At 44.6% G+C, this 19,052-nt stretch overlaps 1 protein-coding gene across 5 annotated transcripts in view; it reads right to left on the bottom strand.

Annotated features, from left to right (window-relative positions):
* The window catches only part of RAPGEF2 (Rap guanine nucleotide exchange factor 2), a 246,466-nt gene that overhangs the window by 143,243 nt on the left and 84,171 nt on the right, over positions 1-19,052 (bottom strand). For all 5 annotated transcript variants that reach the window (XM_027116832.1, XM_027116838.1, XM_027116833.1 and 2 more), the window contains exon 3: positions 14,913-14,969. In XM_027116832.1, the coding sequence (XP_026972633.1) occupies positions 14,913-14,969 (57 nt within the window). The remainder of the gene's footprint in view (positions 1-14,912; positions 14,970-19,052) is intronic.

Genomic DNA, 19,052 nt, shown 5'->3' with positions numbered 1-19,052 from the left:
ATAATAACATCAGATGATTATCTCCAACAAAAAAAACAAAAATCATAACATACAAAGCACACAGTATCCATGTTACTCGTACAATCCTGAAGAATGATGACATGTCACAAAGCACACACCTAAAATACCATTCTTCAACTACTGGAATTAAAAATTATTTTTCACACCTAAATAAGCTAAAGATATTTATCAGCAAACTTAAATGTTTTAAACGTTCATTAGATCTATAGCACCTACCATTCCAAGTTTTGTGTTTTAGTTTCATTTTTTTGAGCTGAAAATACTTTCCCTTGCTTCACAAAACAAAAATACAAAGAGGCAAACAGGGGACCTGAGCTTTCCCACCCTTTCCCCCGTCTCCCAAGCCCCTGCATTTCTCCACCACACTCGCTGGCATCTTTCAGAACTTCCTCATGCACACACGGGGATGGACATACATTCTTACCCCTCCGCCCTCTCCTTTTTACAGAGAAGATGGCACGCGCTACAGAGCTCTTGCCTCTGTGCTAACGCAGAGATCTTTCCATCAGGAGACGGCCGTCTTGTTAGCTGTGCCTTATTTGACTTAAGCAAGCCCCCACTGCTGGTCATTTCAGTGGTTTCTCGTGTATGCAGTTATTTTAAAAGAACGTGAAAACTGTGATGAGTAAGCTTATAGCTCCAGGAGTAACCTTGACTAGAAAACTAGACCTGCAGCTGCTGAGTCAAAGGGCACAGACACTGTGACTCTGATAAATAGTGTCGCGGTGGTTAGTTAGTAACTTCTGTGCCTACCACCTTCCCACGGCCTTGCAAGTAGAGTCTGTCTATTTATTTAACAAATGTTTAACGATTTCAGGATGAAGTCTGTTCTAGGTGCTTAGGATACTTCAGGAAACAACAACAAAGATCCCCACCCTCGTGGAACTTGTATTCTGGTGGGACAGTCCCCATAATAGACAATAAATATAACAGATCAGTAAATTATAAATCCATGCTCTGGGAATAAGTTACCGTAGGGCAAGGAAGATAGGGGTGGGGTGTTATAATTTTAAACATATGGTGGACAAGTCTCGTTGAGAAGAGCAGATCTGAACAAAGGAAGCGAGTAGACAATGGCTCCCGAGGGACGAGGATTCTCGGCCAAGGGAAGGGGGATGCGTGCGGAGGCCACAGGCCAGGCAGCTGGGCAGGGTGGCCAGGGGTGCAGTTGAAGCGAGGGCTGAGGGGTGTTCCTTCCCTGAAGCTGTCTATCACACTTCGGGGTTTTTGCCAATCTGCTCGATGAAAACTGTATTTTAGTGTACTTTTTTTGGGCTGCGTTGGGTCTTCTTTGCTGCACCTGGGCTTTCACTAGTTGCGGTGCGCAGGCTTCTCATCGTGGTGGCTCCTCTTGTCACGGAGCACGGGGTCTAGGCGTGCGGGCTTCAGTAGTTGTGGCACGCAGGCTCAGTAGTTGTGGCTCACAGGCTCAGTAGTTGTGGCTCACAGGCCTAGTTGCTCCGCGGCATGTGGGATCTCCCCGGACCAGGGCTTGAACCCGTGGTCCCCTGCATTGGCAGGTGGATTCTTAACCACTGTGCCACCAGGGAAGCCCTCTTAGTGTTCTTTTATTTTTCTTCTTTATTGTAAAAGCAACTTTTTTCTTATGCTCATGAGGCCTACCTATTTCTTTTTCTGTGAAATCAGTTCATAACTTTTAACCAATTTTCTATAAATCATGAGACTTTTTCTTATCTAGAAGCACTTTATACAAATTAGCATTTTGAAGCCATGAGCTGTGACAACCTTTTCCCCAGTTCGCTGCTTCTGTTTGAACTTTATCCTGATTTTGCCATGTCTTACGTTGTTTTATTTTATAGAGGCAAGTTTATCAAATTTATTAGTCAGGATACAGGCTCAGCTACTATGAAAACAAAGCAGAAAGCCCGACACAGCAGTGGCTGAACAATGGAGGAGCCCATTTCTCTCACACGTGTAGTGACAGCCTGGTGTCGGGAACCCAGGCTCTCTCCCTGTGTGGCTCGCTCACCCCGGCCCGTGGCCTCCATCTCAGACTCTAAGGGGCAGGTCCTAACCCACACCTGTCCGCATTCTAACCACTAGCAGGAGGCACACAGCCTACCCCACCTCTTCTACGAGGACAGCCTGGAAGCTGCAGCCCAGCAAACCACATGTGCGTTGCCAGGCAGTCTTCCGCAACCTATGCCAAACCTTTTTACTCTCTTTTTTCCTTTTGGCACGTGGATTCCAGAAGTTGCCAAAGACCACCAAGTTGAATTTAAAATTCTGAATAATTAAGTTATTTAACACACTAATCAATATCACCTAATCACTTTAATTGCTATCTGCTTCCAGAGCAAATCAGCAGCAAGTCACTGCTTCCTCCCAAGCCCGTTCTTTACCAATTTCACAACTGCTTAGTCCTCAATAGCAAAGCCTCAAGAAAACATGAAGGAAAATATTGTCAAATAGACTTTAGTTCCAACGAAACCATCAAAGTAAAATGATTTCTCAAATGAAAATGCAAAGTACTTCAAAAAATAATTTATACCCCTTTCTCTCTAGTGCTTAGTCATGAGCTTTTACAATCAACAATCATTCACCTAGGACTTCCCTGGTGGTGCAGTGGTTAAGAATCCACCTGCCAATGCAGGGGACATGGGTTCGAGCCCTGATCCGGGAAGATCCCACATGCCGCGGAGCAACGAAGCCCGTGCGCCACAACTACTGAGCCCGCATGCCACAACTACTGAAGCCCGCGTGCCTAGAGCCCGTGCTTTGCAACAAGAGAAGCCACCACAATGAGAAGCCCGCACACCGCAATGAAGAGTAGCCCCTGCTCGCCACAACTAGAGGAAGCCCGCGCGCAGAAACAAAGACCCAACACAGCCAAAAATAAATAAATAAATTATAAATAAATAAATTTAAAACAATCATTTACCTAGCTTAGGGGAAAAAGTGTACTTGTCTTCCTTAACATAAGGTCACAGCATAATTATTCATTCTGATTTCTGTCAAGTAAAAGTGTCAGATGCAAAAATAGTTTAAATTTTTTTAACAATAAAACACTGAAATAAAAAGAAGAAAAAAGGAATTATCTTGTAAACTTTTAATCTACTGTTGCACTTACCACGTTCCCTTTATCACCAAAAGATTGGTCAAGAGAAATGAAATCTAGTAGGAAATCAAGGTTGATCGCCACTAACTAGGCACGTGAGCAGAGCTGTACAGAGGCTCAGTAAACACCAACAATGACCAGCCCGTAGTTGTTATCATGGTAAGAAGCACAATAAATGTCACCATGGTCCAGATGAACTGTGACGCAGAGAACATAACAAACATTCCCTGGCTTTTTAGTTATTCCACATCTGTCCTTTTTGAAAGTAAAATTACTATGGACAAAATGAACACAATGTTTGTAAACTCAGCTTTCCTGGAGCTGAACAGAAAACACGCGTGAAGTCAAAGGCAACCCATGTCCAAAATGGATAAAACACTTGTGACAGCAAACAGTCTGGCCCCCCGAATACCCACCGATTACCCTACCATTAGGGCTGACTCTTCGTATCAGGAGAGCCTTGGTAAAGATTTAAGGAACTGAAGAGAAGAAACTGGTCCCCCATCTCTGTCACTTACTATAATTTCATTTGCCTGTTTCTCTCCCTTTTCCAAAAAATTCAAATCTTAACTCCCAAGAGCTGTGTCTGCTGGTGGAGGCATCTGCAGAGAATGACCGTTCGAACGCTGACTGGATCTGGTGAGCGTTCACTACCTGCCATGCCAAATAAAATGGTCACGATGTCTTTATTAGTGCGGTGTCTCTTTTAAAGATTCATGTCTTGCAAAAGCAAACGAATTAGAACTAAGAATACAAAAACAGTGAGTCTCATTTTAAAGATGCTCTGGAAACAGCTGTAAGCTAGAGAAACACACCCCCTCACCTTTCACACCCACACCCCACAGGACTCAGGTTTGGTTTCTGTTCTGAAAATTCCTCGTTGTGAGATACCATCATAAAATCTGTTTAACTCAGTCTTAATCAGCCAGAAAAGTGTCCTGACCTCATCTGAAACCACTGTGCTACCTCATTTAGCCTGTTCTGTGCTTTCCCCTCTCATGTATAATTACACGTCAGGCAGGCAAGTGTTTCAGCATGAGGCACGACCCTTCCCTTCAAGGTCTGCAAATACGGCCCTTCTCACAGGGCACCTGTCACCTGTGGGGCTCTATAGGTGCCAAGCGACGACTGTTCGTTTTTTTAAAGAAAAGATGAAAAGGAAATTACCTAGCAGTAACAGCATCAAACTTGTCTACACTTAGAGGGGACGCAAAATGAATCCGAGATCTTGCCTGCAGACGCACTGGCGATGAAGCTGGCTAACACAAGACTGATTAGTATAATAATTATTATTGTTCATATTACCTAGGACTAATACTGAGACTTGATTCTGTCTAGTGGTCCTCAAGCTTTAACGTACACGAGTCCCCTGGAATGCGAAGTAAAAATGCATGTTCCCAGGCTCTACCCATCCCGCCAACACCCCAGTACCTGATCAAGGGTGGGAGAACCATCACGATGCCGTCTAAACAAACATTCCAGGGGATTCTTATGCGTGGGGGCTTGTCAAGTTGAAAAAGCATGAGAAAAACTGCCTAGAACTCAAGCCCCGACTGGAACAAATGGCAGGGGAAAAAAAACCCCCAAAACGACAACTCTGTCAACTGTCGATACAACGTTTCATTCGCTAATGGCACTTAAATTTTTCTCAAATAGTTGTTTTATGTTTTAAAACTATGAGCTAAGGAGCTCCATCAAGGGTTGTTGAAATGATAAAAGGTGAATCTTGGAATAACTCTAACTGACCATTTCCAAGTAACTTTAGTCCTGTATCACCAGTAACAGGTAGAGAAGAGAAGCCTAAAGATTAAAGGGGTACATCTAGCAAAACAGGACTTGCCAATCTCTCCCATCACCAGAATGACACTTAGAGGCGACCTGCCAGTGTCAGACGAGTTAAGAACGCCAACGGACAAATGACTGGACTCCAGCACCTCCCCGCGCTACAGCTGGCAAGACGAAGCCCAGAAGTGCGGCCCTCTGCAAAGCTCCTGTTCTGATTTCATCCACAGGGACGAAATGAACCAAGGCAAACGAAACAAAACAAGCAAACAAAATATAAACAGTCCATCATAAAATGATCGATGCGCCGTGCGATCAGAAAGAAGGACCCTGAAGCCATCGAGACCGTCCGGCCCTGCCGCCCACTCCTCCCAGGCTAAACCAAAACGTCCCGTGCAGCCTGGGGATGAGAGGAAGAGGCCTACGTAACCTGCTCCCACGCTCTCCCACCTGCCTTGCCTCTACTCCTCAGCCCAACCCCCCTCCTGGGCGGCACCTGCCCACCTTCTAAGTCACCCCACACCCCGAAGGAACGGCTCCAACACCACTTCCTCAAAAGGTCTTCTCACTTACTGTTTCCCACACTCCAAAATGCGTGTTCAAATTTAGCCTGTTCTGTGCTTTTCTCTGTCGATTTCTCCTCCCTGAGCTTCCTAGGGGTCTCCCTCCACCTGCACGGGGGGCTGCAGCTCGTGGGAACGGAGCAGATCTCAGCAGCATCTGCTCAGGGAACTGAGACCAAGATACACCTCCGCTTATAACCCTCAGTTCCTGGACCGGAGGAAGCCCAGCCGCACTAGCCAGCACCTGGAAGCAGCAGTTTGTTGCCGAGCAAAGAGCCAAGGTTTGGGAACACACGTTCTTTCACACCAGCCGTGCGGTCCTGGTGACGTCAGCCCCTGGGGTTCTGGTTCCCCGACCGTAAAACGGGGATATTAGTCCCTCTTCACAACGTCACTCTGATGTAATGACACGGTACGTATCAAGCACCTTGCAGAGCAGGGACATAAAACACTGCTTCTCTTCCTCTCTTTCCCTCCCTCACAACCCACCCTGCAAGGGTCAGCCTACACCTCTACTCTCTGCTCCGAACCCCAGCAGATCCTGGGCTTCAGACTGCGCCCTGCTCAGCCGTCCTCCCCCTTTTCCTCCACATAGGCCTCAAGGCCTTTGAAAAAACCTGCTGTCCCCACTCCTAAAGGGTACCTTCTGCCTAGGAAACGCATCACTCGCCCTTTGAATTCCAGGTTAACGACCACTTCCTCTGAGAAACGTTTCCGTATCTTCCAAATAAAGTGAGTCCCTCTGTCCTGGGTTCCCAGACACTCTGGATTTGCTCACACGAAGCAGAGCGACATCGTTTACCTCGGAAGCCTTCTCCCGTTAGCTCTTAAACTCCTCTCGCGCCCCAGTACCCCCAGCAGACACACTAGACATGGCTCGACTGGCACTCAGACATTGTATTAACCAATGTATTAACAGCTGAATAGACACCAACTCAGATATGGTGTTAAAATGACTGAAAGTCAAAGACGTGAGTTTCAATTTACCAGGGACTGGAGAAATGAAGCGAGGCTTAAAGAACGTCCTCGGCAATACCCTAGAGGTGCACAGGGTGGCAGTGTCTCCCCACGAAAGGGCTGCGTGTGCAGCTGCGCGGTCCCCGTTAACGAAGCCGGGGGAGAATGAATACGAGGGACCAAGTCCAAGTTGACAAGGGGGCTGGGGGCTGAAAGGATAGTAAGATAATACATCACAAGAAAACAAATTAAGTCAGCAAAGGCGATTATGCGAGCGCAAAAAAGCAACTTGGGAAAAAGCTACTTTATTCAGTTGTTAATACAACGTGAAAACTTAAGTGGAGCCCAGTTGGCTAAAAGGCTGCGGGGGGGGTGGGGGGAAAGGCGGGGGAGGGGCTCTGGGCAAGGGCACACGTGTCCTAGTGGACGCGGAGCTGACCCCCACCTCCTGCCGGCCACAAACCGACACCTAACCCACGTCTCTGCGTGTGTGTTTGCAGGGGGGCGCGGGTGAGTCAGCCAACAGAAACTGAAGGAATGGTCCCCATGCAAGAAAACCCAAACAGTCTGGGACCAGAAATCGGTGCCCAAGGAGGGCGTCGCGGGTACGGGAAGGAGTTCCTCCCGGTGAGCAGATGAGGGGCAGCACGGCACTGGCACGGCACAAGGGCCTGGGGTAGAGAGCACCCTGCGGCGCTGCATATGGGAGACAGCTACGGCGGCAGCAGGGCCCGGAGACGCACAAGGCGGCAACCGCGTGGGAACAACGGCGGGCAATACGGGCGGAAACGCCCAGAAACGGTGGAGAGGACGCCCACTCAGGGAGAGATGGGGGCACGCAGCCGCGTGGGCCAACACGCGTCAGGACTCGGGGAGTTTTAGAAAGAGAGGCTGCATTCTATTATATATACGACCCAGATGCCACGCCACGTCCAAACGACAAAGCCGGCGGCACCTGGGAGAGATGGGAACGGGATTCTAACCACCCGGGCCTACCGGCTCCACATCTCGAGCTAAGAAGCCCGATGGGCAATAAAACGAGGACCATACAAAGTTCCACGAAGTAAGTGGAGCCCGCTAGCAAGGAACCCAGAGGGACAGCCCCCCGTGACCACGGCTAGGAGAGCACCCGTCTCTTTCCCTGTATCTGCTGTCCCAGCAGCGTCATCCAACGGAAGGATAAAAACCAGAAAACACAAAGTCCTCCTAAATTTCTCCCTCCGCACAACCCCCACCCCATTCTGTGGGCTCCGCTCGGAAGCCTCTGCTGAAGTTCACGGCCTCGCTCTTGGCCCCCTACACTGTTACTAGACTCCTCTCACCGGCAAAGACTTGTACTCTCAAATGTACAGTTATGCCGGTAACCAAAGCAGGAAGAATTTTACCTGTTGACAATAAATTACCCTCTACCCCTTTCCTGGGAATCCAGCAGTTGATTCAGTAGGACGTGGCGAGGCCCTTGGGACAGAAGCCTGTCCAGCCCTCTTCCCACCCTAACGGCTACTGCAATGGATCTGAGCCGGATTTCCTATGAACGAAGTGTTCCAGGGCTTAAAACAGAAGTCCTAACAATGGCCACCTTCCAAGATGCAGATGGCTTTTCAGATACACAATAACTGTACTCTTTTTCACAAATACATGACATCACTTCTGCTACTGGGTTTATCAAAAAGTTTAATAATTGTTTTTCTTGCTCCTCTGATGGGGCTCTAAGCTTTAAGCTCAAAGACAGAACATGTCTTATGTATTTCTGTACGGCCAACGGCACAAAGTAAGCTCACAAAAAAAGTTAATGCAACATGGCAAGTGTGGGCCCTGACAACACCAGGTCACAGTCAAAAGAAAAGTGAAGTGCACACACCAGCAGGATGTAGTCAGGCATGAAGTGTAGAACGTATGATAGAAAGAGCTCTATGGAGAGTTAAAATGTACATTCTGACGTACAGAATAGCAATACTGTACTGTAAAATTATGCACTTCATAATATTTAATCACAAATTCTCACTTATGAAAACAACACATTTTAAAAGTGGAGGGTAACTTTTTGTTCCATTTCCTGAAAGTTCTAAATTGTAAGGAAGTTACTTCACTTTTATCACTTAAAACTCTGAAGGAGAAAAGCTTCATTTTAACATTAAGTTTTTTCAGGAAGTTCTTAGCCTCCTCTCAATAAATTAAATAATAATTATAATAATAAATAATAATAAATATAAAAATATATAATATATATATTTATATAATATATATTTATATATATAATATATATATTTATATAATAAATATATAAAATATATAAAATAATAAATATAAAAATAATAAAAATAAATAAAGGGGCTAGACCAACAAACAGGATAAATCAGTAACATCAATAAAAACTCCAAGAACTGATGGAAATACTGAGGCTATTTCAGCTTTATTTTGAAAATATTTTATTTTGAAAATATTAAAGTATTTTGAGAATATTTTTATTTTGAAAATATAGGGGGTAAGTGGACATAATTTTTTTAACTGTGATAATTCACTTAACAAGCAGAGGGAACAATATAAAGAACAATACTAAAGAATTAGTAAACCCAAAGATTCTATAGACTCACTGTGCAGTCTTTCTTAAATTTATAAAATCCATTTTAAAAATGAAATGAGGGAGTGATGTCTTGGGAGTTATGTTACTCAATAAACTTATTTTTGAATGAAAGAAAAAAACTCACTACAGATTACATACATATGGCAATCCATCAGTCAATGATTCAGCTAGACTGAGGGCAGAGGGCTACACCCAAGGGCTCGACAATTTCTCAAATTTAAGACAGCAGCCAAAATGAACTCTTCTGAAAACTACCAATGGGTCACGAAATTAATTCACAAATCTGCATCTTTCAGTTACACACTGCAGTTTCATTTGCACGACAAACCTGTCCCTCTTCTACAGAAAACTGGCACCCGAATTGCTAAAGAGAACTCAGACATCCGGAGACTGACCAAATTCACACCAAATCCGCCCACCCACTGCCAAGGTCCCGGGTGATGGGAATGGCACTACCAGCTCACAAGCACCGTGACCCGCAATGACCAGAAAGCATAGGGAGCGAGCTACATGTTACTATAAACACCTATAGTTAAGAGGAGTTCAGAGGTTTTTATTCACTAAGTAGTTTCACAGAGAATTGATAGGAAGAACCGAACACCTAACCTGCAGTCGGCTGTTTTACCCAGAAGTCAGGCCATAAAGAAGGTCTCTTCCTGCTGATCTAGCAAAGGAATATATCCCTTGAAATAAATGCAAAAAATAACAACAGAGAATAGACAAGATGCAAATGTCTATGCTGGGCACGGCACATGTAAATCTGAACTAAACACAGTCCCTGCCCTGATGGAGTTTACAGACTAAATACATTTGTTAATGTTTTTGTTTTACTACTCGTTCACTCACCACAAAAATAAAACATTTTCATTCAAAGACAAACAGTAAATATAAAAATATCATTATTGGCAAGAAAGCTTCAAGTATCGCCATATGTACGTAAAACAATCTTAAGTCTATTTGTGGGTATGCGCGTATCCATGCGTGCCTATTTGAATTGTCATACTTACACAGAGCACACGTGTACATCACAACACACCAAGCTCAGGGCTGAGCACCTTTATCCTACAAGTCTGTGCAAAGGCTAAGTCTTTAGAGGTGTCATGCCTTCAAGTCAACGAAAACCTCAGGTTTCACCTTTTCCTTATACACACGCACAAGCACAGTAAACTTACGGAAACATGGACACTCCAAATAGTGGTTACATATTGCTGGGGAAGAAAGGAAGGCAGATTTGAAGTATTTTGTCTCCTGAGGGAAAATAAAAAAAAAAAAGCAAAGCAACCTAGGTAGTAGATAGTGCTTTTGTAAAAATCTTCTTAAGACTACGATGTAGATGGCATCCCTGGTGGTGCAGTGGTTAAGAATCCGCCTGCCAATGCAGGGGACACGGGTTCAAGCCCTGGTCCGGGAAGATCCCACATGCCGTGAAGCAACTAAGCCCGTGCGCCACAACTACTGAGCCCGTGAGCCACAGCTACTGAGCCCGCATGCCACAACTACTGAGCCCAGGGGCCTAGAGCCCGTGCTCCGCAACAAGAGAAGCCACCGCAATGAGAAGCCCGCGCACCGCAACCAAGAGTAGCCCTCACTTGCTGCAACCGGAGAAAGCCCGCGCGCGGCAACGAAGACCCAACTCGGCCAAAAATAAATAAATTAATTAAAAGTAATAAAAATTTTAAAAATTTAAAAAAATTAAAATAAAAAGACTACGATGTAAAAGTAAATAAAAGCTTGGCCACATCCGAAAGGAGAAAGCAGTACAATAACTGGGTATGGGCCAGAGCCCAGGAGAGCTTCCTAAGGACGGAGACACGGCACCTCACCCCGTGTGGGAAACAGGGCGGGACCCCGGGGGTAGGAAGAGCAACACTGCAGGGAGGGCAGCTCTCCCTCCAGGAGGGGAAGGGACAGGAGCACAGGCAGCTCTGAGCCCAGATGGGCCACTGGAGGAGGAGGGGCACGCGGAGCGGACAGGGCGCGCTGCGGTGGAAACAGGAAACCCAGCCGTGGAGTGAAGAGACCGGTAAGCGCGGGCAGAGGGGCAGCTGGGCCGGAGGTTCGGAGGTTACAGATTTCAGTGAAAATGCCTGAAAAGACTCCACGAGCCTCCACGCAGCTTCCTCTGAAAAAGGAACCATTTCCTCTCCTGCAATAAGGGGAGATAAACCCCGTAACAAAGTGCTCTGAAAACTCTTCTGGAAACCAAAGCATTCAGTCCGACCCGTGCGTGGCAATCGGGCCCACGGTTCAGGGATACCCGTGTTTAGAGAGCGGCTGTGTGTGCAGGCGTAAAAAAGATATATCTGAATGGTTGAATTTCTGATCTAAAGGTTTTTAGCACTTTACATGTAACTATATATTAAACTGAAATGGTGAGGATGGCTGGCCATTAAAGAGAAAGTAAGGAGAACGAACGCACTTGTTTATCTCCTTTCTTAAATTCTCTAAAATAAGTGCCTCAGGTGAAATGAGTACTATCTCCCTTAGTATTTCCAAGCTAGCAAAATACCCAGCATCTAATAGACAGCAAATGAAAGAAAGGCAGAAATTACCTGATGCTCCTGTCCACTGTGTAAAGCTCAACTAATCGTACCTAATTAAATGGGCAAGTCTACACTTTAAAAATTCCGTTTTATCAGAACCACAGCTCTCTCCTGAATCACAATATAATTTTAAAGGGCATACTGTTTGTCATACTGTTCCTGTTCAAACAGTAACACCAGGGGAATTAGAACAGTGCTGTCATCATTCCTTCCTAAAGAAAGTTTAAAGCAGCTAAAACATTGGGAGAACAAAACGTAAATTACCAAAACAGTGAATGGAGTGAGAACGCTGCCCGCGGCTGACATTTCTGTGCGCCGACCACGTGCGCCCTTGCTCTACCTCCTTCACACTGAGCCCTGCATCTCAGCCTCACGCCAGCCGGAAACACTGAACCCTGTGATCACTGTGTCCCCACTTTACAGGTAATAAAAAGGAGGCACAGAGGTGGATCACAAGAGTACTATATTTACCTGGTGAAATTACTGGAATCATAGACTCGGAAGTCACCAGCACGCAAACATAATAAGGAAAATGAATACTCATCTCTTGGTCATAAAACAAAATTCTGAAAGTCTGATATTCCAACTGCACTGTTGTTCTCCAGGCTCAAGCACAGACTCATTCCCCCTAAGAGGTAATGACAACAGGTCCCAAAAAAGAGGGGTGGTATTACTAAGTTATTGCAGATTCATATACACCCCAAATACAAGAGTTCTTTAATTTTCAAAACCGCACTTACACCAACTGCTCAGAGCAGAGACAAGTCTGTTCAAGGATCACAGAGGAAAATCCTCCCACTACCCTTCAACACAAGCTTGGTCAAATACTAGGAATCTGACTGAGGGTATCTGCACTTAGTCTCTGAAGTTTTGGTCATAGGAAATCATGATCTACCAAATACCCATAGATTCTTCATTGCTTAGGAACACTGCCACCTCACTGTAATTAGTCCAAAACAAACAATTACTACAATCAACTCTTGCTGCAAACTCCTGAATGCATTCAATTTAGGATTCTCCAAGTCACAGCTTTGCATGATTCGCAGGGCTCCTATTCACCGCCTAAACTGACTTTAAAAAGAGAAAGCAAGTATGTCTAAAACACTGCAATCTCCCTTCCATTTAAATGAATAATAAATAATAATTGTCAGGAAGCCGGCACAATGTGGGCAGAAGTGCTGGTGGGTTTCAGGGGCCGCCACCACCCCTTGCGGAGGCCACCCCAGGGAGAGATGCAGTCCTCGCGCCTGCATGCACACAGCATCATTTTCTACAGAGGCATGAAGAAGGCTGGGAAATGCTGCTGTGTGGGGGGCAGCTAGGGCTGCAGAGTCACCAGGTCTGGGCACAAGTCCAGATCCCGAGTTGAGCAGTGACACAAGCCTTAGCACCCTCATATCTAAAACGGGGGTGATGAAAGATCTACCTGCAAGACGGCTGCAAGGAGGAATGAAATCAATGCACACAGAGCACGGATTCGAGTGTGTGGGACGGACGAAGGGCTTGTTACACGTTTGCTATTGCCTCGTCTTCGACACGGCCCAAACCATGTTTCAGAGGGAAAGGACTAAAATACACGTCAGTAATATTCATCAGAGATCGCCAACCCTGACAGGTGTACACCCGTTAAACGGATAGCTTTTAATTGCTCCTGAAAGAGGACAAATAGTCTTAAGTTATTTACATCATGATTCCTTCAAGGATAAGTATGTTAAGGGCATCGGCCCCTGGTGTGAGTTTTCTCATTACCACTTATGTCTGGGTTATTTACTGCTCTTCTCTGTTGCATGTATATTCTCTGAAGCCCTAGATGGATACTGACAGCCAAGAACCATCCTGCATCAGATCCACCCATATCTTCTAAAATCCATCCATGACGGCCCCGTTCCTCCATCTGCCCAAGTTCAAGCACTGTCACCTCAGATGACTGCAATTCTCTCCTAACAGATTTCCCTGCCCGTCCACTCAACCTAATCCACCCTTTGAGGGGATGTGTGGGGCCGGGAGGCGTCTGGTCACATCATTTTCCTGCTTGAAAACTGGCCGCCTACCTACAGACTAAAAGAGACTTAAGAAAGATAAACAACCTGTACCAAAAAACATTTGAGACAAAGAAATTTGATTATTTTCATGATATGAAAATTATGTCTTAAGGTTTGATGATAATATTGTGGTTAAGTGTTTTTTTTTAAGTCTATCTTTTAAAGATAAAAACACATATCAAAACAATGATGGCTGGATTGATATGTCTGGATTTACTTCAAAATAATCCACCAGAGGTGGAGGAAGAGATGAAACATCATTGCTTGTCAGTCGACAACGTGGCAAGGTGAGTCCACGGGGGCCCATTTTACTACTGTCGCTAATACTGTGAACATCTGTAATTTTCCAGAATAAAATGTAATGGAGGAGGAAAAGCACTTATTTCCAGTCGTCTAAAGAATCGAGGATGACTTTTCCAACAACACATTCACACGCGAGTGTGACTGTGGCCTGCCCCTTCTCCTGACTCCACACACCCCATGCCATGCGCTCTAAACTGGCCGCACTGTTCAACACGTGACGCCAGGCCCCTCCCGCTCTGTCCCTGTACGCACAGTGCCTCCTGCCAAGAAAGTCCCACGAGACCACCAGACATGCTAGGAGATCCAGGGCAAAGGGCCTCTTCTCCGAGACCCTTCCCTGCACCCCTCCTGTACAAACCTATAGTCTCAGCTATTCTGGTGGGTTAGTTTTCATTGTTGTTGCTTTCCTTTTTTCTATTTCTACCTCCCTCGAAAGATTATAGCCACCCTAAGGGCAGAAGCTGTATTTTATTTATTTCATTAAAGATTCCCTATAATATGCATGGAAAATAGTAATTACTGAGTGAGTGCCTTGAAAAACAGGAAGGAAAGTCAACAGAACAACCGTCATTCACAGCAAACATTAACAAAACAATATGTCTAGTAAATCAGAGCTTAAGTATCCGTAACACACCAATATTTATCTACTGAATGTTTATCACATTGCTTAAAAAATTAGTTGCCATTTTTTCAAGGAGTACGTTACAGATCTTAAAAGGAACATCAATATGATTTAAAGAAGAAACTTCCCTTTGGAAAGACTCTACACTATTTCTCATTTCATAAAAGTCAAAATACTCCATAATGTGAAATACTATCTCCAGCCACACGTGAGTAACATCTAGATGCTGATGTGAACTTATCAGCAAAGGACTGAAATAGTTGAAATGCTTCACATTTCTAAATTATGCAATAAAAGTTAATGCAAAATTAAGGCAGTGCTGACTTGACAAGGTGCCCCTAGTACTTCTTTGATACTTTAAGGACATCATCTAGCCACTGCATTACACATTGTGCAAAGACAAAGGAAACACCTACTAGTATAAAACTTCATTGGCTTCATGTCTTTCATATCTCACAGTTTCACACATTAACCTGTAAAACAAAAAATAAAGACACGAGTTCATCGTTTGTCATGAAAAAACATACTAATAGTTTAAAAACGTAAATGAGACATTATGTAGAAAATTAACATTACTTTTATGAATTGTCACAACCATTCATTGGCCTCAAGATAAATATTTGTGGTGCCTAGGTTAACAAAATAAAATGAAATCTGGTAAAGAGATGTTAGAAAAGAAACATTTTGTTAGATGTCAGTTTCACCTAGTTTATTTCATAGGGAACAAAATTGTATGTGTTTTATACTTTGTAAATGACATGCAGACAAATTAATGTTCTCCAAGGTAAACAGAAAATTAAGAGAGAACCTGAAAATTAGAAAGGAAAACCTACTAACTTAAAAAGTGATAACATAATTCACAATTCAACATTAATGTTACTTAACAGTATGGAATTTCAGACAAAAGTAGGCTTTTATTAAAGTGCGTATTTTTATGACTAAGGACTAAATGAATGCTTTACAACTTAAAGATTTATTTACTTCAAATGATTCATCCCTGAGGAAAATAAACTATGAAAATTATAGAAAACATGAATAAATGTTTAAATATTCAAAATTACCTCAAGAGCAGCATCTTCAAAAAGCATCTTATTATATTAAGCCCATGTAAAATTTCCCAAAAGTTACAGAAATGCGAAAGAGAAAAGGATTATTTCTTCTTAAGAAGGAACTAGGAAATAGAAAAGGCTGGCTGTAAAAGTGACTGTTTCAGGCTTCCCTGGTGGTGCAGTGGTTGGGAGTCCGCCTGCCGATGCAGGGGACGTGGGTTCGTGCCCCGGTCCGGGAAGATCCCACATGCCGCGGAGCGGCTGGGCCCGTGAGCCATGGCCGCTGAGCCTGCGCGTCCGGAGCCTGTGCTCCGCAACGGGAGAGGCCACAACAGTGAGAGGCCCGCGTACCGCAAAAAAAAAAAAAAAAAAAAAAAGTGGCTGTTTCAACAGCAGTGCCATTTTGGTCAGCGGGGCTACCAGTCCCCATCTGTGAAAACACTGGGATCAACACACATCCGCCTTTCCGCTGTTTGCACGCTCTTGATTTTTCACTTGAAAACGACCCTCCTGGGTTCTCTTTTGCCTTGAGGCAGCACCCTGCTTCAAAGGCCCCCTCAGCCTCTCAATCCCTCACCCGAAACTTCCGCTCAACTCCAGAAGGTAGCATCGAACCTTGAATACACATCATTAAACAAAGTTTTAATAGACTGCATCGTACCAATTCTTCCTAGGAAAGGATGAGAGACACAAGGAATGGGTCTAAAAATACCAGGTGTTTAAATTATGTAACCGGCTCTGCCCTGTTTCCTGTTACACCCTTTTCACTGGATCCTGGTCCTTCTACGGTTGACCCTGTACTCCTGCAGGCTCACCCCTCCCACACCATCATCCGTTTCCCCCTCTCTCCTAAATCGCTTCCTTAATACACAAACACACCTTATGCGGACCGCCCACTGTGTGGGGAAGGAGACATGCTTGGCCCCATATCCGCCTCCAGCTACCATCCATACTCCGCTTTTCCCGCAACAGAAGTTCTCCTTTTAGAGCTGTCTACGGGAATACACCGTCTCCATTCTCTCGCCCTCCTCCCTCTCCTCCATCACTGGGTCCCTGAAACTCAACAAAAAGGGGGGTCGGGGGGAGCTGCTGGCGGCCTAGTGTGTAGGACTCCGGGCTTCCACGGACAGGGCCTGGGTTCAATCCCTGGTTGGGGAACTGAGCTCCCACAAGCCGTGCGGCCAAAAAACAAAAACAACTCTGAGAGTTGTCAGCTTCCTCTGTGTTATCTAAATCTTTTCTGACCTTGTATTAATGCCACTTCTCAGCAACACATGATGACTTTTCCTTACAGCATTTTCTGCTCTAAGTCTTCTGGTTTTCCTCTTATTCGTCATTTTTTCAGTCTCCTTTGGACTCTCTGCCCCTCTCACTCCTCTACCTGACTCGAAATGCATCGCCTCCAGGGGCTGTCCGCCCTCTTCTCCTCTGCACCATGTAACCTCATCAAGTCTGTGATTTTTTTTTTTTTTTTTTTTTGCGGTACGCGGGCCTCTCACCGCTGCGGCCTCTCCCGTTGCGGAGCACAGGCTCCGGACGCACAGGCTCAGCGGCCATGGCTCACGGGCCCAGCCGCTCCACGGCATGTGGGATCCTCCCAGACCGGAGCACGAACCCGTGTCCCCTGCATCGGCAGGCGGACTCTCAACCACTGCGCCACCAGGGAAGCCCCAGTCTGTGATTTTTAATGTAATCCCTAAGCTGATGCTCCAAAGCCATGCCCCACACCTAACCTCTCACCATGACACCACGCATCCAAATGCCTACTCAGTGGGATAACCGCTCCATGTTCAAAATGTCCAACAGATCTTAAATTCCTTCCCCCCAAATCTGCTCTCCCACAGTCAGAACCCAATCGTCTAGGCCAAAACCTTGGAGTCGCCATCCTTGACTCTCCTCCCTCTCCTTCAAATCCCATCTTTCCGCCACGTCCTGTTTCCAAAATCCACCCTCCCAGGCAGACCACGTTCACTACCTGCCGGTGAAAACCCAGTCTCAGCCACCATCCCACTGTCATCGCCTACCAGGACCACACAGGTAGATTCTGAGTCTGTTCTGCACACCTGTTGTCCATTCTCCAGACATGACGTCCCATCACCTCGCACCTGCTCTTTTTAAAATTTATTTATTTATTTATTTTTATCTATCTATTTATGTTGGCTGCAGAGGGTCTTAGTCACAGCACGCGGGATCTTTCTTCCTTGCGGTGTGCGGGCTTCTACGTCACACCTGCTCTTAATCTCCACTGCCTTTACATGAAAATCCAAACTCCTTGAATACGCAGCCCTGCGCTGCTGACTACACTTAGCATCCTATAGTTACTCTCCCACGGCCCCTGCCTGTTCCCACCGTGGGCATCGGGGGCCCATCGGCACTGCAGGGCTCTCCGCACAGCTGAGCCAACCCAAGTGTTCCCTCCTTTCAGCCACAAAGTCAAAGCAGCCGAGCGTCCATTCTTACCATGCCCAACATGCTCACATCTAAATCCTGTCTGCCCCACTAGGAACAGCAGGGGCTTGGTCTAGTTCACTGCTGTTTCTTCATGGCCTGCCTGGATGTCTAGCAGGTAGTAGGACTCCAGTGGATAACTGTTGACTGCATAAAAGAACTAACCTAGCGCCACGAGAAAATCACGATAAAATCGTCTATAGGACAATGTTCTAAATAAATGGAAACAGTACCAAAATGCTTTTTTTTTCTTTAAACATTGTTAAGGAATGTTTCATCAAAAGCATACTGATCTTCCCTGAATTCCTAAAGAATATACTAGCCAGATTTTAGTTGTTCCTTAAGGTCTAAAACTGCCTGTATGATAATAATTACGCTCATCCATAATGCTAAAGAATATACATGTATACAAACTCACATACATATAACCATATATATGTTACACTGTATATAGGTAGTGTACATATATATGTACATGTATACACACATACATATAACCATATACGTTATACTATATATGTAGTATACATATGTATACACACATATAACCATATATATGTTATGCTATGTATAGGTAGTGTACACATATATACATGTATACACACATACATATAACCATATATGTTATACTATATATATGTAGTATGTGCATATGTATACACACATATAATCATATATGTTATACTATATATGTGTAGTGTGTATATATGTATACACACACAACCATATATATGTTATACTATACATACGTAGTGTGTATGTATATGTACACACATAACCATATGTTATACTATATATATGTAGTGTGTACATATGTACACACACAGAACCATATATGTTATAGTATATATACCTATGTAGTGTGTATATATGTATATACACATATAACCATATATATGTTATACTATATACGTAGTGTGTGTATATATACACATATACACACAACATATATATACTATATATAGTGTGTATATATGTATACACACATATAACCATATATATGTTATACTATATAGATGTAGTGTGTATACATATGCGTATACACACATAACCATACAT

The sequence above is a fragment of the Aethalodelphis obliquidens genome, unplaced genomic scaffold (genome assembly GCF_003676395.1).
Source record: "Aethalodelphis obliquidens isolate GAN/ISIS:26980383/991018 unplaced genomic scaffold, ASM367639v1 scaffold17, whole genome shotgun sequence".
Taxonomy (NCBI): Eukaryota; Metazoa; Chordata; class Mammalia; order Artiodactyla; family Delphinidae; genus Aethalodelphis; species Aethalodelphis obliquidens.
The sequence above is the reverse complement of the archived record's forward strand: the minus strand, read 5'-3'. Positions and strand labels throughout refer to the sequence as shown.